We start from the raw sequence: 22488 nt of genomic DNA, 5'->3' as shown, positions 1-22488 counted from the left end.
TTGGGGTCTCCTAGGTGGGCACAGGGGCCCAACAACTTGGGTTGTCCTCCACTGCTTTCTGAGGTCATCAGCAGGGAGCTGGATCAAAAGTGGAGTTGCCAGGACTCAAACCAGGGCCCATATGAGATGCCACTACAACAGCAGCTTTACTTGCTATGCCGCAAAGCCAGCCCCTGTCTTTTCACATTCTTCCCCAGGAGATCACAGTCTTTCTCATGGCTTGAAAACTGACCCACAGCTGATGGCTCCCCCTGTGCAGATCTCCCCTGCGCTCCTGGTGTGTACATCCACTTCCAGCTTTATGAGCCAGTAGGATGTCTCCCAGGTGTCTCAAACATAGGGCTCTCCTAGTTGTCCCTTTCCCTCCAGCTGTCTCCTCCCTGTCTACCTAGATGCTCAAGTTCAAAACCTGGATATTACCTACCTTCTTCACCCTTCTTTCCCACATCGTGTATGTAATCCAAGATGCATCTGAAATCAATACACTATGTCCACTTCAACTGCTGGGTCCTCTCATCCGTATTGCTCCAACAGCCTCACTCTCCCCCTTCCACTCTGGCTGCCCCTCAATCCATTATGAACCAAGTAGCTACAGGCTTCTTTTAAAACTGTAAATTACAGCATGCCATTTACCTGCTGAAAAGCCCTTTAATAGCTTCTTACTGCATTTGCAATGAAATTTAAAACTACCCAGACCTACAAGGTCCTGCATGACATGGCCTCTGCCCACCTCTCCAATTGCCCCTAGGGTCTATCCAGCCCTGACAGCCTTCTCCAAGTCCTCAAACATGCAGAGATCCCTCTCCCTATAATTCCTCACAATATATCCACTTCTAGAAACTGCCCTGGCTCTCCAGCTGTCTGACTCTGTGACAATGGCACCAAGGCCATTCAATTCAATTGGGGGAAAAATAATCTTTTCAACAAATGGTACCAGAGTAACTGGATATCCCTCAAGTGAAAGAAATAATATAGAACCCTCCCTCTTGTCATGTACAAAAATTAACTCACAGTGGATCAAATATCTAAATATAAGAGCTAAACTGTATGGGGCCTGTGCTATGGTACAACAGGTAAAGCTGCCGCCTGCAGCCTGGGCATCCCATATGAGTGCCAGTTTGAGTTCCGGCTTCTCTACTTCCAATCCAGCTCCCTGCTATGGCCTGGGAAAGCAGTGGAGGACGGCCCAAGTCCTTGGACCCCTGTACCCACGTGGAACACTGGAAAAGTTCCTGGCTCCTGGCTTTGGACCTGCCCTGCTCCGGTCAATGCAGTCATTTGAGGAGTAAATCAGAGGATGTAAGATCTCTCTTTGCCTCTCTGTAACTCTGCCTTTCAAATAAATAAATAAATAAATCTTAAAAAGGGGGGAGGGAGCAAAGGATTTACAGATATTTCACCTAAGAAGATACACAAACAACTAACAAGCATGTGAGAAGATGCTCGTTATCACTGGTTATCAGGCAAATGCAAATCCAAACCACAGCAAGATAGTTTCATACTCCCATGATAAAAACAAACAAGTGTTAAGCACTGATGTGGCCAAACTGGAGCCCTCACACATTGCTGGTGGTACTGTAAACTAATGCAGCAACTTTGGAAAATAGTTTGTGAGTTCCTCAAAAGTTAAATACACTTATGTATGACCCAGAAATTCCACTCCTTAGGAATAGCCAAGACAGCTGAAAACATGTTTATATGGAAACTTGTAGATGAATGTTCATAGCAGAATTATTCACAATAGCCAAAAAGTAGACCAACTCAAATGTCCAGTATTTAATGAATGGATAAACAATGTGAGGTATATATTTATAAAATACTATTCTACGACAAAAATTAATGAAATAGCTAATTCAAACTACAACATTGAGGGCCGGCATTATGGCACAGCAGGTTAAGCCTGCAGTGCTGGCATCCCATATGGGCACTGGTTCAAGTCCCAGCTGCTCCACTTCTGATCTGGTTCTCTCCTAATGTTACTGGAAAAGCAGCAGAAGATGGCCCACATCCCTACGCCCCTACACCCATGTGGGAGACCCAGAAAAACTCCTGGCTCTTGGCTTCCACCTGGCCCAGCCCTGGTCATTGCAATCATTTGGGTAGTAAAACAGCGGATGGAAGATTTCTCTCTCTCTTTCCTTCTCTCTCTGTAACTTTTTCAAATAAATAAATAAATATTTTAAAAATAAACCTACAACATGAATAAATCTTTAAATCTTATGTAAAGTGGCTGGCGCCACAGCTCACTTGGCTAATCCTCCACCTGCGGTGCTGGCACCCCGGGTTCTAGTTCCGGTCAGGGCGCCGGATTCTGTCCCGGTTGCCCCTCTTCCAGGCCAGCCCTCTGCTGTGGCCAGGGAGTGCAGTGGAGGATGGCCCAAGTGTTTGGACCCTGCACCCCATGGGAGACCAGGAGGAAGCACCTGGTTCCTGGCTTCAGATCGGCGCAGCGTGCCGGCCGTAGCGCACGGGCCGTGGTGGCCATTTGGGGGGTGAACCAATGGAAAAGAAAGACCTTTCTCTCTGTCTCTCTCTCACTAACTCTGCCTGTCAAAAAAAAAAAAAAAAAAAAGGAAAAAAAAATCTTATGTAAAGCAAGACAGACACAAAAGGACATACTGCATAATCCTATCTACACAAAATGTCTAATACAGGCAATTCCCTCGACAGCCAAGTAGATTAGGGATTGCCAGGAGCTGGGGGAAGTGGGGATGAGGGATGACTACTGACAGGTATGAGGTTTTTTTGGGTGATGATGAAAATGTTCCAGAACTAGAAAGTGGTAACAGCTGTACACCTCATGAATAGGCTACAAAACCACTGCTTCAGTCTAATTAGGACTTGGGCTCCCAAAACTCATGTACTCATTTAAAGCCCAAAGTCTTATGTTAATGTTAATAGACTAATATTAATGGTTGATTGATTAGGGTGGAGGTCTGATCCAATTATGGTATCTGCAGGTGGCACCTCTGGGAGGTGATTAGATGGGCTCTGGTTGCTGGGTGGAACCCCATGAACCAATCATGACGGATTTCTTAGGAGAGACCACACAGAACAGATGGAGAGTGTGCTCCCTGTGTCTCTGCTAGCTCACCTGTGATCCTCTCTCCACCATCCTCCTCAGCAGATGCCTGAAGCAATGGGGCTGCCCAATCCTGGGACTGTGAACCTCCAAAACTGTACACTAAATAAACCATTTCTTCTCCTAAATAGCACTCTCAGATACTGTAGTTAAAGTAAAGAAAAGCTGACTAATAGAATCAACCGAATTGCATACTTTAAAATGCTGAGTATATTATATAAATTAAGGAAAAAATAAATGTATGCACCCCATTAGAGACATAAAAATACTAGTCTAAAATAAATGGAAGGCCTCACCAAAGAGTTTGAGAAGCACTGCCTTAAATGTCAAATATGAGGCTGGCGCCATGGCTCACTAGGCTAATCCTCCGCCTAGCAGCGCCGGCACACCGGGTTCGAGTCCCGGTCGGGGCGCCGGATTCTGTCCCGGTTGCCCCTCTTCCAGGCCAGCTCTCTGCTGTGGCCAGGGAGTGCAGTGGAGGATGGCCCAAGTGCTTGGGCCCTGCACCCCATGGGAGACCAGGATAAGCACCTGGCTCCTGGCTTCAGATCAGCACGGTGTGCCGGCTGCAGCGCGCCGGCCACGGCGGCCATTGGAGGGTGAACCAACGGCAAAAGGAAGACCTTTCTCTCTGTCTCTCTCACTGTCCACTCTGCCTGTCAAAAAAAAAAAAAAAGTCAAATATGAGTTGTGGGCTGAATGGCTGGTCCCTCCCCCTCCTCTCTTAAACTCTCGAGGCTCTCCAGTGTCACGGCTGAGGGAGGGCAGCTCGAACAGCAGCTCTGCGTTCACTGTGCAGAAGCTGTGCATTATGGGCTGGCCTGAGCACCACGTCATCAATCATGACAGCATCCTGAGCTCCCTGAAACTAGTTTAAATTAAGTGCTGATTATAATTAAGCCATACTTAGACTTGCATTTATACTGAACTAAGTTTTTATGCCAAACTACCAGGCATCCGCTGCTAACTCTGAGCTGTCTGACATAAGCAAATGGGGAGGTGGGATATGAGGAACATGCAGAGACATCTGGGAATCTACGCACCATCACAGCGCCGTTGTCCTGGCCCACAAATATCCGTCTGCTGTCATGATGGTAAGCCATGGTGGAGCAAGGGGCTGCCGGGAAGACAAAGAGCACATCTGAAGCCATCACGGAAAGTTCATTACTATGAAGAAGGCCTACATGAGTTAGGTTTAAACACAGGGCAAAAATGCTGTATAAAAACAATCATGCAAACTTTCAATGTTTTTAATGTTCTATCTGTGTGTGCAAGTCCTGATTTCATTAATCCTCTGCTACGTCTATAACTGGGCAAGGTTAGCCAGCACAGTTTCACCTGATTGAATCCCCTACCTGTGGTCTAGAAAGGCTTGGGGACCAGGACTCACAGTCGGCGGTCTATTACCCAAGACTCAGGAGGTCATCCTGCCCCGTCAAGGCCCACAGAGTACCTGAAATCTGGGGAAAGATGGCTTCCCAGCACCAGAATTCCCATCCCATGGCAATCAGAAGTCAGCTGGGAAAGCCACCTTGGGAATGTTTCTTCCCCAATGGTCAAAAAGTGGTCCCTTTCCAATGACTCCCACAACCCAGTCTGAGACTGGGGCTGCCAAGAGCAGCAGAGTTGATGGCCCAGAGCAGCATCAGGTGACTGGGATGGCCTCTGCCTCTCCTCAGGCACACACCCTTCTCCCAGAGAGCATGGGCTGCAGAACAGGTTTTAGAGGGGAGAAGCTCTCAACGGTCCTCTTCTGCTAAAAACCAGAACTGAAGTGACTTATCAAATGGAACATTCATAGAAAGAAATGCTTGGGTTCATACTGGCCTAAGAATTTTAGTTAACAACAGAAGAACTAAAACAAAAGAAATTAATGCCAAGAAAAAAAATGTAACAAACTGGAGTTTACTTTGAAATAAAATGTCTCATTAAAAAAAAAAAAAGAAAAAAAAAGATCTAAGTGAAGCCATCATTTGAAAATGGCTCGACATTTTCTCAATAAGATGGGCTGATATTCCCTACCAACAGCAGAAAGTGAATTATAATACTGGATTGTACTCAAAAGGCAAAATCACAGCTAACCGCAGGATTGGACCATAGAAAGAAACTTTTTTGGTTGCATTCAAGAACCATGGAGCTGAAAGATTAAATTCTGAGACTGTACAAAACAAGTAGACTCAACTATAAGCCTGTCCACCCTACCCACCATGATGATGTTTCAGATGATAAGATCAATCAATCATGTTTAAGAATTTTAAGTAGGGGGCCAGTGTCATGGCATAGCAGGTAAAGCTGTTGCCTGCAATGCCAGCATCCCATATGGGTGCTGGTTCCAATCTACTTCCAAGCCAGCTCTCTGCTAATGGCCTAGGAAAAGCAGCAGAAGATGGCCCAAGTGTTTGTGCCTACTGATTTGGAAGACCCGGATGAAACTGGCCTCTGACTTTGGCCTGGCCCAGCCCTGGCCATTGCAGCAGTCTGAGGAGTAAACCAGGGAATGGAAGGCTCTCTTTCTCTGTCTCTCCTTATTTCTCTATAACTCTTTCCATATAAATAAATAAATAAATAAATCTTTTTATTTTGTAGATAGTAATGTCCTGTTTTCATTCCCCCTAGAAGGAAAGTTTCTCTGGAGTTGAGCAATATAAATTTTAAAAAGAAGGAACTTTAAAAATAAATTCTAAAAACTATACTCAGATATTTTATAAACAAGCAAAATGCAAATTATCTTTCAAATTAGTGAACTTTTTAAAAGGCACTACTGGAGTCCAAAATTGCATGCTTAAAACTTTGGCTCACACAGAGGGACAAATGAGGCCCCCTGTGCATTTTCATAAAATCTATTTTTTTGGAACACAGCCAGGCCCTTTCATGCATGTGTTGTTTACGATTGCTTTCATGCTGCAATAGCAGACATAAGTAGTTGCCGCAGAGATCGTTTAGCCCACAAAATCTAAATATTTACTGCATGGTCCTGTGCATAAAAAAACTTGTGGACCCACCCCCAAACTGTGGTGGGAGGCATGGTTTTGGAGTCAGAAGTGGGTGTGGGTTAGAATTCCAACAGAAGATCAACTTAAGCCTTCTGGCCGCAATATCCTCATCTGCAAAACGGTAAAAACATCATGTTCTTAGGATGCTATTGTGATGTTTCCACAAAATTAGATTATGAAGAAAGGATGAAGCACATAATAGACACAGAAACGGAGTTCCCATTCCCCTTCAGCTACAGCAGATGCTGAGTGGTGCTTTCATATAGGAGGTAATGCTGTAGAACACAATTGGACTGCATACAGCAATTTATGAAGGTATGGCTTATTGATCACTCTGTCAGGTCACAGGAAGATGTTCCTATTGGTGACAACCACTGAAACATTTTGGGTAATTTGGGTAATTTGCAGAGTGTTTAGAACTAACATGGCGCTTTTCAAATTTTGGTACTTTGAGTTTAATTTTGAAACACTCTAAACAGATAAGCATTTATTTCTTATAATTCTTTCCACTTTCCTCTGGCAGTATCCTCACAGATTTATAAGTAGACACAGGTCCAAGTGGAACAATAGAGAAGCATCTGGACGCAGCAAACTGAACATGTGTAGATACAAGCATGCAGGCGTCAGCCACCCACTACCGAGATGCAGTGGACTTCCTCGCAGACAGTCGGTCCTGTGCTGGGAAGTCTTTCAGGGGGATGGTTAAGCCAAGATGAGAAAAGATGGGAATAGAGAGACCCACAGCTACATGATCAAGATCTAACAGTCAAAAGAATAAGCTCTAATACTATCAGGTTTTGGTGCCCTGGGAGAGAAGCTAATTACAAAGTTGTACTAGATATTTGGGGGAAATAGAAATTAGGGAAAAACAACTAAAAATAAGATAAAATCTATCTTGATTATTGTCTCTCTCGTAATAAGCATGAACTTCACAGATAAGGACCCAGAGAAATTAAACTATGACAAAAACATTAGCTATGGGGGCTAGTGTTCTGGCATAGTCAGCTAATCAATGGAGCATCCCACATCGAAGTGTAGGTTCAAGTCCCAGCAGCTCTGCTTCTAATCCAGCTCCCTGTTAATGTACCTAGGAAAGCAGAGGATGATGGTCCAAATACTTGGGCCCTTGCCACCCATATGGGAGACCTAGATGGAGCTCTGGGCTCCTTGCCTCAACTTGGACCAGCCCCTGTCATTGTGGCCATCTGGGGAGTGAACCAGTGGATGGAAGATCTATCAATCTGTCTGTCTCTTTTTCTGTCACTCTCCCTTTCAAAAAATACATTTTTTTTTTTTAAAATTCAACTATGGAGGAAGGGGGAGGTGGGAGTAGTAGCAGCAACAGCATTACACGATTTCCCACACTGATGGCAAAACAGTCCCTAAACTGGGATGAATTCCCAGGCTACTACTATTATTTCCAGCTCTGAGATCTATCACTGGGCACTGGGACAAAGGAAGTTATCAACCTAACAGAAGTCTCTTTGCAGAGAGGGGGTGGGTAAAGGATGGGCTCAGAGGCCCAGGGTGTGCCACCCACCTCTGCACTGCTCTAAAAATTCCCAAAGTAAATTTATCAAACCAGCTCCATAAACATCTTTACTAAGACATCAGTCACTTTGTATTTCAAGTGGAAATTCAGAGCAAGAAGCCAAGGTCAAACATCCACATACGCATAGACGTGAGAAATTAGGAGTACTACTGCTTGGCAGAATAAATTATGATCAGGTTGTCAAACAGTCTTCTAATGTTCTATGTATTATAAAGTTTTATTGTTCCTTTTATAATCATTATCATTATATTAGTATTCCCAAAAGTCAATCTCATTTTCCTTGAATGATTATCAAGATAGGGAAGTTAATAAGCCTCCCCAAGCTGTTGGTGGAAGGTAAAAAAATGAAAATCCAAAACAATTACTAACTTCTTACAGAAATTATTACAGAAACCAAACACTGAATGCACACAGGACATACATGCAAATAGGAAAATGCTAACCAAGATACCAGGTACTCAAACTAATTATATGTAATTTGCTTGAATGACTGGTTGTTCTGTTTTTAACAAACTCCATATGCACCTTCATAAACCTGTGAGCAGCATCAACAGTATCTGGAACAACCACCAAGAACTGGAAACCACTATACTTAGTGAAATAAGCCAGTCCCAAAAAGACAAATACCATACGTTCTCCCTGATCTGTGGCAACTAATAGAGTCTAGCTAAACAGGTAATCTATAGAAGAGAAACTGACACTTTGAGAGGCAATGATTTTGAACAGCCCTTGTCTTGACTGTTGAGTAACAATTCTTTTTTTTTTTTTAATACTATTTGTTTCACTCTTAACTTGGTGTATGGTTAATTTTATGAGTATAAAGTTAATTGAGGAGCCAGTGCTGTTGGCATAGCGGGTAAAACCTCCACCTGCAGTACCAGCATCCCATATGGGCACTGGTTTGAGTCCTGGCTGCTCCACTTCCAATCCACCTCTCTACTATGGCCTGGGAAAGCAGTAGAAGATGGCCCAAGTCCTTGGGCCCCTGCAACCACATGGGAGACCCAGAAGAAGCTCCTGGTTCCTGGCTGCAGACTGGTGCAGCTCGGGCCATTGCAGCCAACTAGGGAGTGAACCAGCGGATGGAAGGCTTCTGTCTGTTTGTCTCTCTCTCTCTGCCCAACTCTGACTTTCAAATAAATAAATAAATAAAATAAAAAATTTTTAAAAAGTTAATAGAACATGGTGATTCATTGTAAATCACCATGTTCCTAAAGTTGTAATTACGAAATATATGGTTTGTATTCCTTAAACAAAAGGTTTCTGAGAGGAGGAAATAAAGTTAATTGAAAATAGATCTTTGTAAAAAATAAGAATGGGAATAGGAGAGGAGGAAGAAGTGTGGGAGTGCAGACAGAGGTAGGATAGGGTGGAAAGAATAACTATGCTCCTAAATTTTTATATATGAAATGCATGATGTTTGGATACCTTAAATAAAAGATTTCTAGGTAAAAAACAAAAACAACTCTTTTCTGAAGACATTTACGATGGTCTTCAGTAGCAAACCACCAAGCGTCCACCAAGCCTTTTCTCTTCCTGGGGTGGGAGACCCTAAACACTGAAACCCTTAGATGAGGAAGATCCTTCATTAAGCACTAAGGCTTCACAGAACTCAGCATATATAGATGGGTCCCACATGGTCATTTGGGATAGCAGCGTCCAACCTCCTCCGAAGGCTTGGGTGAGCTCTGGCATTCTCTGCAGGGCTTGCTTTTCCAGAAAGGTTGAAGAAAAGGGGTGAGAGATAAGTATGGCAACATTGCTTAGAGTCACATGAAGGGCTACAGTTTACATGCAATTTTATGTCACTGCATCCCAGGGCAATTGTAAAGCCTCAGGGCAGAAGCTTTATCTTGTAGGTTTACTTTTGGAATATTCTAAATAGAGAAGATTCTCTCACACCACATCTCCCAGTCGGACACAGAGGTTATGGGAAGGCTGGGCAGAAGGCTGCTCCTGGGCAGTGGCAGTGAACAGAACGCTTTTCGGTGCCAGTATCAGCAAATACTGAGTACACAGCTGCTGTTAATGTAAATTATCCAAATTGAGACAAAGGAGAACCAGCAGAGAACATGCCTTTTTCCTCCTTTTTTGTTCTCAGTTTTATAAAAGTCAACTTCAATTAAGCCATTCGACCCCACTTCCTCTGAAAAAGAAAACGAGTTTTCCTGTAGTTTATTGTCAGAGGAATTAGGCAACTAAGAAACTCACTCTGAACTCTAGTTGCAATTTTCAAACAAATAATTAGAAATTTAAATAAGCCAAGACACTAGAGATATCTTCTCTAAGTGCATAGTTCAGCTACTTACAGGCCATTGTGTGGTAAATGCTGGGCCAGTACTGACCGCTGTCTCTTTTCAGCCATACTCGGATGGTTCTGTGGAAAAAAGATGACAGACAAGGGTGTCTTTACTAATTTTATCTTCTTTTTGTTCAAGGAAAACTGAATTTGTAAGTTTTCGATATTATTTCGTAACTAATCTTAGAAAATCATTTGGATGTATTAGGCAAATACATACACACATTTATATACATACATAGTATATTAGATACACAGCAAATACACATCTATGTGTATATGCAGAAAATACATAGACACATAGTATATAGTTTCATATAGTGTCATATATAGTAAGTTATGAAATACCTGGAAGTCAGAATTTCTAATTATTTTAATGCTATGGAAATGTTCATCACATGCAAAGGAAACCAACTATTGAAGGCTTTTCTAGTAAAAGCAACTTGTGTGAACTTGGCCGCTGGACTGTCTGAACAGGAGCCACTGAAGAAATCTGTAGATATAAACGGAAGGAACATGCCATGGAGAAGTGGGAGCTAGCAGGAAGAGAGGAGCTGCACAGACAGCAGAGCCCCCCGCATCGCTCATTCATCCGTGGCTCTCAGTCTCCACGCCCCTGGAGGAAATCATTCCCCACCAGGTGTCTGGGCCCCCGTTTCATCAGAACATGCACAGGGTGATGAGGAAATCCTGTGCATATGCAGGAAAATGACAAACGATCAAAACAGTCCAAGTGCACCGTTCGGGTTTATTACAAAGAACAGAATAACAGGAACAGTGCAGCCCCCGCTCTTGGCCCACAGAACCTCATGGAGCTCCCGGCTCTTCCTTGTCTGCATCCCTTGAGCACCCACAGATTCCTCTGGTGCTCGCCCTGCTGCGCCTTTGTAATTATAATTCTTACTGTCCTCACTGTCAACTCTGACAGCCATTTTTATACTAATAGCAACCTAGATTCTGGCACACAGTAGGTGCCAAATAAAAGTTTACAACTTAGACTGACATACATTAAATGTCAGTTCAATATATCTCCACTTTGTTTAGTCCATGGAAAGTAAAACTGTTCTATGGGACAAAAATTAGAATCATGGTTGCTTATTGGGGAAGAGAAGGACAGAGTGCAGAAGGACTTAAGGGAACATCCAAGGGAAGTGGCAGGGCTCTGGAAGTTCGTTATTTTGGGTATACACATTGACTAGAACCTTCTAAGTTTACTTAAATTATGTACAGACTACTATATTTGAATAAAAGTAAATAATAACCAGCAAGTTGACCTTCATTCATCCAAATAAATATGACGACTCCACATCACAGTAGGCATATAGCTATACTTGAACTGGATGTAAGCTCTAGGGCTGATGCAATCTGATCATGCCTCCAGATCCAACTACTGATTTACATGAAATACATACGCAGGAACATGCTAAACACCACCATAAACGCACGTTCAGCAAAAGCAAGAGTGTACACAAATGATCCTGATTCTTCTACAAATAATTTGCAAGGGAGAAAAATAGAAATGAGGTACAAACTGATAAGAAAAGAGGCTTAATAGATATATCAAGCAATTACAATGTATAGACATATTTGGATCTAATTAAAGCAAACAGGAACAGTTACTTGGGTTAGCTGTTCAGATACCCACATCCCACATTGTGGTACCTGGGTTTAATTCCTGGCTCCAGCTTCCTGCTAATGCAAACATTAGCAGCAGTAATGTCAACTAACTGAGTTTTTCACACCCACAAAGAGATCTGGTCTAAGTCCCTGGATCCTGGCGTTGGCCCAGGTCCAGCCCCAGCCATTGTGGGCTTTTGGGAAGTGAACGAGTGAATAAGAGTGCCCTCTTGCTCACTCTCTCTGACACTCAAATGAAACAAAAAATTAAACCCCCCCAAAAAAAACCTTCAAAAATATATAAATTATTATGAAACAACTAGAAATATAAACACTGATCAGATATTTGATACTAAATATTACTGTCAAATTTTTAGGTATAATAATGGTGCTTCTGTCTTGTTTTATGTCTAAGAAGTAAAATACAATTCCTACACCACACTGTCCCTCCTTTGTCCTCAACATGACCACCACAGTCTAGGGCTCTCATCTCCCACACAGCTGTCAGTCTCCATCACACTGGTCCATCCCCAGTGAATCGATTGCCAGAGATGTCTCCCAAGGAGCCACTTGCATCAAACAGCTCCTATCCCCAGCATCTGCCAGTGGTTGTCTCAAATCCTAGGTTCAGCTGACAGATTTAGTTCCTCTGACACCCCAAACCAGACTCTGCATCCCCTAATTCCCCAAGTATGTCCATCACAGGCTATGCCCTAAGCCCATAGGCCTTATCAGCCTACCAAAAACTCTTCTCTCCAGACAGCACTTTTCTGGGTAGATGACAGATGGATACCATTTGAGCACAATTCCGTCATCTAAGAGTCAATGGGAGGGGCCGGCACCTTGGCATAGCAGGTAAAGCCACTGCTTGGGACACCGGCATCCCATACGGGTGCCGATTAGAGACCTAGCTGCTCTACTTCCAATCTGGCTCCCTGCTAATGTGTCTGGGAAGGTAGCACAAGATGGCCCAAGTGCTTGGGTCCCTGCACCCACATGGGAGACCCAGAAGTTCTAGGCTTCCAGGTTCAGCCAGGCCCAGGCCCAGCTTTGTGGCAATTTGGGGAGTGAACCAGCAGATGGAAGATCTCTCTGTGTCTCTGTCTTTGTCTCTCTGTCTCTCCCACTCTCTCTGTAACTCTTTTTTTTTTTTTTTTAAGATTTATTATTTTATTTCAAAGTCAGAGTTACACAGAGAAGAAGCGGAGAGAGAGAGAGAGAGGTCTTCCCCAAGTGGTTGCAACGGCTGGAGCCAGGAGCCAAGAGCTTCTTCTGGGTCTCCCACGCAGGTGCAAGGGCCTAAGGACTTGGGCCATCTTCCACTGCTTTCCTAGGCCACAGAAGAGAGCTGGATCAGAAGTGCAGCAGCCAGGATTTGAACCGGTGTCCATATGGGATGCTGGCACCACAAGTGGTGGCTTCACCCACTATGCCACAGCGCCGGTTCCTGTAACTCTTTCGAATAAATAAATTTTTTTTTTAAAAAAAGAATCTACTGGAGCTTATAATGAGGATTCTTAAGTCTGACCAACAAATTATGTTGAGTATATTGTATATTACTTAAACCAGAATCCTTCTCGCATGCATACATTTCAGCATGGGGGATAAAACCAAAAAAATTGCAGTAAGTGAATGGCCAAGTCCTGGCTAAGCACTTAATCTGTCCAAGGATTCTCATGCCCTTCCAAATGCACAGTAACAATGGACAAGACACTTGAAGATCAAAGCTTCATGCAGGGCCACATACACTTACTCACTGCATTTGTGTGAGCCACTGAACCTGACAACCACCTATCTGTTAGCCCTTTTTAAGTGTAAGGAAGAATAGAATCCTGATGTGTTGTCAAAACTTTCACATCAATCCCAAAAGTCTTGGGTCATGAATGCATAGGTAGCTCAGAGGGTTCTGTGGCATGTGCTCTGCCTCTGTACTCTTAGAGAGGACACTATCCAGAATTCTCATGGGAGGAGGAAATCTTAACGATCATTCATTTCACTCAACAAGTCATTTAACTCGGAATGGTCAAAACTGAAATTTCCCATAGCTTCAGAATGAAATCAATGTAGCCCAAGGTCAAAACAGAAGTGATTTAGACTCCAGTATTTTGGAACATATTATTTCCTTTGGAGGAAAAATATGAGCGTATGATTCAGTCTGCACAAATTGGACTCATGCTAGAACCCACCTAACAGACTAGGAAATTAGCAAGGTTTGCATGATCTCTCACAGTATTTAGTTGGAAAATTGTTGACCACACCCATGATGAAAGAAGTCCATGCTTGTTTGGGAATCAGATTCCAAATTAAGCACTCAACCTTGATGGTTGGTGCTCTCCATTCACACTTTCTATCTGGAATTCTCTCTCATCTCTCTTCAAACCAGATCGTTCCTCCTCCCTAAAACTTTCCACTTCCAAGAATAAATTTATCCAATGTTAAGTTTAACCCCTAATATGCTAGCCTGCCTAATATCCTATGGATCAAACAGAGTTGCCTTATTTCTATGAGTAATATAGGAATTTGTTTTGTGTTATATTCAGAATATTTCTCCTTGGTTTAGAAAATGGTTGTAAAAACTGGCTCAAATTAGGCCATTTATTTAAAAAAAAATCACAAGTTCTAGACTGAAAAACCTATTCCAACACTGGAAACAAAATCTGCTATTCAGTAAGTTGAAAGCAACACAGTAATACAGTTTACTAACATTTTATAGTAATAAACTATTAAAAACTCAAGGGTGATATTAATAAACATTTAATCTCTAACCTGTCAAGATCAGATAGTTTTATTGTTACATCAACCGCAATACTGTCTATCTAGATGAATGTCTAAGCTGATCTTTCCACTAAGATAAAAGAATTTAATTTTTCCTTTCCTTTAGTAGTTTAACAACTTTACACCATACATCTAAACTAATTTTATATTTTTCCTTCTATTTATTCCACTGATTTTTCTAGTGGCTGAATTTCTTTGCCATTCCAAAACCATGCCAATCTGAAAAAACAAAGTCTTTTCTTAACACATCAACCTTAGAACCAAAACATGTTCATTCTTTTCCAAGCTCTATTTTAAGTTTTTTTTAAAACAATAGTCTGACATTTTTCCAGAAGGTATGTAGGAAATGTGTCATTTCTTTCAGAGCCTTAATAAACACTCTTCAGACTTCCCCAGGCTACTGTGCAGGCCTTCTGCCATAGGTTCCTTTGCCCTTCTAGTTGAAGAAGTAGAGTCTTACTCATAGCTGTAATATTGTTCATGGACAGATTAGGTATCTTCACATAAGACTATAATGTTATACATGTGTAACTACAGGGTACACACTCTACTACCTAGCTTCAAAATATACTACAAAGCTATACTAATCAAAACAGCATAAAAAAAAAAACAGCATGACACTGGCATAAAAACAGACATACCAATGGAACAGAATAAAAACTTAGAAGTAAACCTACAAGTCTAAGAACACAAACTAGGGAAAGAATAGTTGCTTCAATGACACTAGAAAATTGGATATCCACATGTAGAAGAATGAAACTGTAGTACCCCAACCATGTCTCACAATATACAAAAGTCAACTTAAAATGGGTTAAAGGCTCAAATGTAAGACCTGAAGCTATGAAACTGTTAGGGCAAACATAGGGGAATGTTTCAGGACACTGGAATGGGCAAAGGAAATTTTGGGTAAGACCTTGAAAGCACAGGAAACAAAAGTAAAAATAAGCAAGTGAGATTATATCAAACTGAAATGATTCAACCCAGCACATGAAACAATCAACACAGTGAAGAGATAACACACAGAATGCTAGAAAATACTTGAGAGCTGTACACTGGTATGGAGTAAGTATCTAGAATACATAAGGAACTTCCTAAATAGCACTCTGGCCTCAGAATCAGCCCTAAAGGCATTCGGAGCTGGCTGAAAAGCCCATGAGAGTATTTCAGGCATGGAAAGCCAAGACACTCTGGCAAAAGATCTCTGTGAGTGAGATCCCAGTGGAAAGAACAGGTCTTCAAAGAAGGAGGTACCTTTCTCTGAAGGGAGGAGAGAACCTCCACTTTGACTATGACCTTGTCTAAACAAGATAAGAATCGGAGAACTCAGAGGGCTTCCATAGCCTTGGAAACTCATGACTGGAGCATAGGGAGATTACTGATGCCATAGACAGGAGTGTCAATTGGTAAAGTCAACAACAGGAGTCACTGTGCACTTACTCCTCATGTAGGATCTCGGTCCTTAATGTGCTGTGCATTGAGATTTAATGCTATAACGAGTACTCAAACAATATATTTCACTTTGTGTTTCTATGGGGGTGCAAACTGTTGAAATCTTTACTTAATGCATACTAAACTGATCCTCTGTAAAAAAAAAAAAAAAAAGAAAAGAAAAGAAAAGAAAAGAAAAGAAAAGAAATTATCAACTCCCAACTTGACTCTCACTGGGATTAAACATGACAATAGGTCTGATCTGATTTCATCATCATTTAAAAAAAATCATCTATTATTTTTCACTTTATGTTTCTGTGTGGGAGCAAACTGTTGAAATCCTTACTTAATGTATACTAAACTGATCTTCTGTATATTAAGATAATCGAAAATGAATCTTGATGTGAATGGAAGGGGAGAGGGAGTGGGAAAGGGGAGGGTTGTGGGTGGGAGGGACGGTATGGAGGGGAAGCCATTGTAATCCATAAATCGTACTTTGGAAATTTATATTCATTAAATAAAAGTTAAAAAAAATTAACAATAAAAAAAATAGAATACATAAGGAACTCAAAAAAATTCAAAAATTATTGTTTTAAATAGTTCAGATGAAAAATTTGTTAAAGTATTACTTTGAGGGGATGGGCAAAGAACAATCGAAAACAACAATGAAATGCCATTTCTTGGGCTCTCATAACTTTTGTCAGCACTGTAAATTAGAACTAACTAACTCCTTGGCAAAAATTTTGTTCCATATAGTGAAAGATATAATGATAATAATAACAATATCAGTAATGACAACTGCAATTATGATAAATTTTAATTCAAGAATTCCAGGCTTGGTAATTGGTTCTAAAGAAATTATTTAATGGGAAAAAACAGAATGACACATAAAAAGAAGTACATTTAAGCATCACTCAAGAAGTAAATATTGGGGAAGAAATGTAATGAACTGTGTTAATGAGTGATGTAGTGACTCAAAAATCTTATATAGCCATTAATGACAGTTATGAAGACCTAAAGCCATGAGAAAATGGCAGAACATAAAATTGCATTATTAAATTACATAAACATGTGGCATCAGGCTGGGCAGGGCAGATGGGAAGTTAATATGGGGCAGGAGGAGGGTGAGAAGAAGGGAACACACCTACAAGGCAGCCAATGACTTTGGTTCTTCGTGGGAGGCTGAGGACTTGGAGAGCTGAAGGGTCCATTCATGACCTCCCCAGAAGCAGTAACTAAATACCTAGCAATGAGCTCTAGGGTGCTCAGGGACTTACTTTGTGGCTATCTGAAGTTCTAAATGTAAAAATGTTCCACTCCCTCTGAGTGTGTCTGTTAAGTTGTCACCATGGAGACACCTTTGATGTGAACTCACACCTTGGGTCAGGCTGGAGAGTCTGTGGTATGTCCTGCCCCCAGTGGGCGATCCACCACATCCATGGAGGTCAGTGCAGAGGAGTGAAGGAGCCCTGACGCCAACAAAAAGACAAGCCTGAATACAGTGGCTAGAGGTGTCTGGGTGGACTGGGGCCTTGAAAGTATCATTTGCAAAGGGGCAGAGAGCTGAGGGCAAGGCTGCAGAGCTGGGCAAAGAAATCAGATGCAGAGAGGCAGGGAAAAGAAGACACCCAAAAGGCACCGGGCTCTCCACCCTAAAAGATACAAGGCAGTAAACTATGCCTCTTCATAAACACGAGTCCCTGCTTAGCTGCTTACAAGTTCACAGCCGTGTACTGTGGCGGTGGCACAGACAAGGCTGCTTACTGAAATCTAGACACACATCAGGGCTCATGAGAAGCTGGTGGTCTGTTGAGGAAGAGACACCACATCTTCAGGGAGATGACACGCACCTCTGCCTCCATGTTATGCTCCAGGAGGCAGAAGCAAGAAGAGAAACAGTACAAAAATCATGTAAATCTACATCAGTGTTGCATCACATTGTCTGGACTCCATTTAGTTGTTCTGTCCAATTGTGTTTATTTTATCAGGAGACAGTGACAATCTACATTCATTCAAAGCAAAGCAACAGGAGCTGGCACAGCGGGTTAAACCACCGCTTTAGGACACCAGCATCCCATACTGGAGGACTGGTGTGAGTCCCAGGAGCACTGCCTCTGATCCAGTTTCCTGCTCATGCCTCCGAGAAGGCATAGGACAGCTCCAGCACTGGGCCCCTGCCGCCCACGTGGGAGACCTGGGTGGAGTTCCTGGCTCTTCGTTTAAAAAAAGCAAAGCAGCTCATAGATAAACAGTAAACTTTAAAAAATTAATAAAATAAATAATAGAAAAGAAATATATATGACTCGATTCCCCTATTTTATCCTCCAAAGCAATCATTCATAAACAATAAAGAAAAAAATGGAGCATTAAATTACTTTTTTCCAAAAAATAACACCAGAACATGGCAAAGTTCAGGTGTTTACACTTCAAAGCTTCCTCTTAGCTGGAAGAAATCCTGACTTTTCTGCTAACTAGGAATGGTGAGCCACCGAATCTAGTTATAATGAGCGGTACCCTTTTAGAATGCCTGTGGCAGTTACTTTACCAAGTGTGCTCAATTCTTCCTCTCTCCTCACACCCACGCTCTTTATGAGGTGGCTTTGCCGCTCTTCCCATCAAGAGGTAGAATCCATTTCTCTGAATATGAGTGGCTGGTGATGCTCTGGCCAGTAGAGTGCGCTGAAGTCAGTACTGAGCACAGGGGCCAAGCCTGCTCGCATTCCCTCTCCTGGGAGCCTGCCAAGTCAGAGGAACTAGAGGGTGTTGGACCGTGAGCCACAACATGAAAGACAGCTAGCTGGGGTGGCGCTGTGGCGCAGCGGGTTAACACCTTGGCCTGAAGCTCCGGCATCTCACAGAGGCGCCAGTTCAAGACCCAGCTGCTCCACTTCAGATCCAGCTCTCTGCTATGGCCTGGGAAAGCAGTAAAAGATGGCCCAAATCTTTGGGCCCCTGCCCCCATGTGGGAGACCCGGAAGAAGCTCCTGGCTCCTGGCTTCGGATTGGCGCAGCTCTGGCCATTGCAGCCAATTGGAGAGTGAACCAACGGATGGAAGACCTCTCTCTTTCTCTCTCTGCAACTCTTTCAAATAAATAAACAATCTTAAAAGAAAGAAAGAAAGAAAGAAAGAAAGAAAGAAAGAAAGAAAGAAAGAAAGAAAGAAAGAAAGAAAGAAAGAAAGAAAGAAAGAAAGACAGCTAGCTGTCCCAGCTGAAATCATCCTCCAGCCTGTAGCCAGCTAAGCCCCAAACACGTGAACGAGACCAGCTAAGGTCAGCAGATCTGACCCACAGCTGATCACAAGCATCGGTGAGCCCAGTGAAGACCAGGGCTGCCCAAGTGACCCCGTAGGCTCATGAACAGTAATGAATACCAAGCTGCTCTAAGCCAGTGAGTTCTGAGGTGGTCTGATACACAGCAGGGGCTAACTGACACAATGCCATCTATTCCAAATAAGTAACATACCCTCAAGACGACTTAGGAATCTAATCTTGAAATTAAAAATAAAAGTGTCATGATTTCAAAGCACTTAGGAAATAAGTAACCCCACATTAACTCTCTCTCTCTCTTTTTTAAAGACTTATTTATCTGAAGGTCAGAGTTACACAGAGAGAGGAGAGGCAGAGGGGAGGGGGGAATCTTCTCTCCAATGGTTCAATCCCATGGCCGCAACAGCTGGAGCTGAGCTGATCCAAAGCCAGGAGCCAGGAGCTTCTTTCGCATCTCCCATTTGGGCACAAGGGCCCAAGAAGTTGGGGCATCTTCTACTGCTTTCCCAGGCCATAGCAGAGAGCTGGATTGGAAGAAGAACAGCCGGGATTTGAACCGGCACCCATATGGGATGCCAGCACTGCAGGTGGTGGCTTTACCTGCTACACCATAGTTCTGGCCCCCTACATTAACTCTCAATTGAAACAAGAGTGTAGCATTCTCAATTTGCATAGACACTAATTTGAGTCTCTGGAATCTAAAGAAGTTACTGGAGAAATATAAATGAAGTTGTCACTCTTGAACAAGAAATAGGGGAAATTCAAAACTTTGAGAGGAATGGAATTAAAAGCAACGTTATTTTGGTGCAAAAACTTTTTTGAAATCCATGTGTAATTTTTTAAAATATGCATTTCCCTTATCTTTATAATGAAAAAAACTATGCATGGATTTCAAATCTTTATTATACCACAATGAACTCATTTTTTAATTCCATTTTCTACAAAGCTTTTGAAGAACTTTTGTACAATGAGGTTTTTCACCCTATCTACTAAGGATAATAATTCTGGATGTTCTATAATTTTCTTAAGGTAGAAACATGAAAAGTGTATGTAACACCACACCAAGTCCTTGGGCCCCCACACCCATATGGGTGACCTGGAATAAGCTCCTGGCTCTGGATCAGCACAGCTCCAGCCATTGTGGCCAATTGGGGAGTGAACTAGCAGATGGAAGATTCTCTCTCTCTCTCTCTCTCTCTCTCTCTCTCTCTGCCTCTCCTTCTCACTCTGAGTAACTCTTACTTTCAAATAAATAAATAAATCTTTTTTAAAAAAGACCACAGTTCTGATTTAAGACTGCAATTTTATTGGAAGGACACTGTCACTGATATGCTAAAACATATGTCTGGAAATCAAAGAGAGTAGATGGACTTTTTTAATCTCTTCCAGCCCCATTGTTGGAATCACAAGAGTTAATTAAAAGCAAGTTTAAAATATACTTTAGAGAACTGCCAAGTTTATTAAGCCTTATCTGTTCAAGCTACTATATAGTAGGAACAAAGATGGAATCAAAGGATGATTTTTTTTCCTCCAAAAAGAACTGTCTCTCAAACCAGGAAGCATTTATGATCAATATCTTCAAATCTGTAATTCCACATGGACATAAATACATTTGAGTTCAATACACATTTTTCAGTACATATTATTGGTATGAGTACCCTGAAAATCACGCCCAGGCGGCTGGCATTGTGGCACAGTGGGGTTAAGTTGTCACCTGTGGCGTTGGCATCATATGGGTGCTGGTTCACATTCTAGCTGCTCCACTTCCGATCCAGCTCCCTGCCAGTGCCCTAGAAAAGCAGCAGATGGGGCCCCTGCCACCCACGTGAGATACCTGAATGAAGCTCCTGGCTCCTGCTTTCAGCCTGGCCCAGCCCTGGCCGTGTGGCCATCTGAAGAATGAACCAGTGGATGGAAGATCTCCCTCTCTGTAACTCTGACTTTTAAATAAATAAATAAATAGTTCGAAGAAGGAAAATTATGTCCATGCTTTGATACATGGACTCAAAGGCAAATATTTCTGATAAAATTACGTGGTCAAGTTCTATCTCACCTGAAACAATAGCATTTTTAAAATTTAATATATTTTGAAAACTTTTCAAGAAACACCCAATCACATTAAAACAACAGAAGTGATTTTAGCATCTTTAAACTTTCAACTGACATTTAGAGATTACTCAATTAAATAAAATGAGAATTTCATAGTATATTATACATTACAAATTAAGTCCAAAGTCTTGATTTCTTTTAAGCTCTGGGCAAATGGTAATTTTGAGGAAATGTTATTTTTTAGTTGCTCTTAGGGATGCTGGTGTTACTTCATATTCTGAAAAACCTCCAAACATTTCTCTCACTTATAGAAAAGGATATTTGTTTTTCCTATTCTGAGAGTATATCCAAAGAATACAGACAAAAAAAATTAATTCTGGTTCCCTACATGGTTTCTGTAATTTTGAGATGTTAGTCTGAAAAAGAGAGAGAATAATATGACCCTCAGTGAATCTATTTTTATCAAATAAATGGCAACTTTCTTCTAGCCAGTGCTCTGGAACTTGGTTCCTTCCGCAGAAAGGAGTCTTTCTCCTTTGGTAACAGAGAAGGAACACATGAGCCTGTTACTGCACCGAGCTTCTAAACTAAAAGGCACAGAAAACAGCCTCTTTTTGTAAAAGAAAGATGACTAGCTGGGGAAACTACAAACGACCATTCCTAACTGCAACCTACTGGGCGCCTTCTAGGGTCCGTGACATTGGTGAGTCAGCTGATTTCCTCACAGAGAGGAAGGTCCCCGGGTGACCACAGCGTCTGCACCACCTGCACGGGTAATATGTCTCCAGAAGTCAGATGCCAGATCATTTATCCAAGAAGTCTGCTTTCTGAATAAAAGAACCATTCCTACTGTACTCTTTTCACCACTGGCATCAACATGGTTTCTTGTAACTCTTATTGCCACAAAGAAGTCTGAAGTCCATTCCAAGCACTGCAGGCAAGAGGGGTCTAGACAGGGTACAGGAAGTGCAGGGTCCATACAACATTCTTAAGTTAAAAAAAAAAAAAATCTCAAACTCTTTCCACAGTCTAGAAGTCTTGAAACAAGCTTAAAGAAGCACAGTTTGAGGCAGTAAAGAAGAATGGCCTATTTTTAATTCTGTTCTATGCTTCCTTATTCCCAATAGTTCTGTTGACTGAGCCAATCAAACCAGCACGTGAAACAATGCTACGAGCATTACACTGTTTTAGGTATTGAAACTTTTCAAACGTCACCATTTAATCAGTAAAGACAAACACATAAATGAGAACCATTAATAATATACCATGGTAAGAGGGAGTTAACGGAAGGAAGCGGGAGTATGGAAGGTGGGCTGGGGATTTGGCAAAGATTGCCTGAGAAGGGATGACATTTAACAAGTTTGCATGGATAGTGAGTGAGTCAAGCACACAAAACAGAGAAGAGCACAGTGGTAGGAAGCCT

General features: G+C 42.0%; 1 protein-coding gene across 3 annotated transcripts in view; it reads right to left on the bottom strand.

Moving 5' to 3' along the window:
• Positions 1-22488, bottom strand: part of WDFY1 (WD repeat and FYVE domain containing 1) — a 61631-nt gene that overhangs the window by 27799 nt on the left and 11344 nt on the right. For all 3 annotated transcript variants that reach the window (XM_002712502.5, XM_051848116.2, XM_070070148.1), the window contains exons 2-3: positions 9937-10004; positions 4126-4199 (exon numbers count right to left, since the gene is read on the bottom strand). In XM_002712502.5, coding sequence (XP_002712548.2) covers positions 4126-4199; positions 9937-10004 — 142 coding nt within the window. The remainder of the gene's footprint in view (positions 1-4125; positions 4200-9936; positions 10005-22488) is intronic.

Source organism: Oryctolagus cuniculus, chromosome 3, assembly GCF_964237555.1.
Source record: "Oryctolagus cuniculus chromosome 3, mOryCun1.1, whole genome shotgun sequence".
In the NCBI taxonomy this organism is placed as follows: Eukaryota; Metazoa; Chordata; class Mammalia; order Lagomorpha; family Leporidae; genus Oryctolagus; species Oryctolagus cuniculus.
The sequence above is the reverse complement of the archived record's forward strand: the minus strand, read 5'-3'. Positions and strand labels throughout refer to the sequence as shown.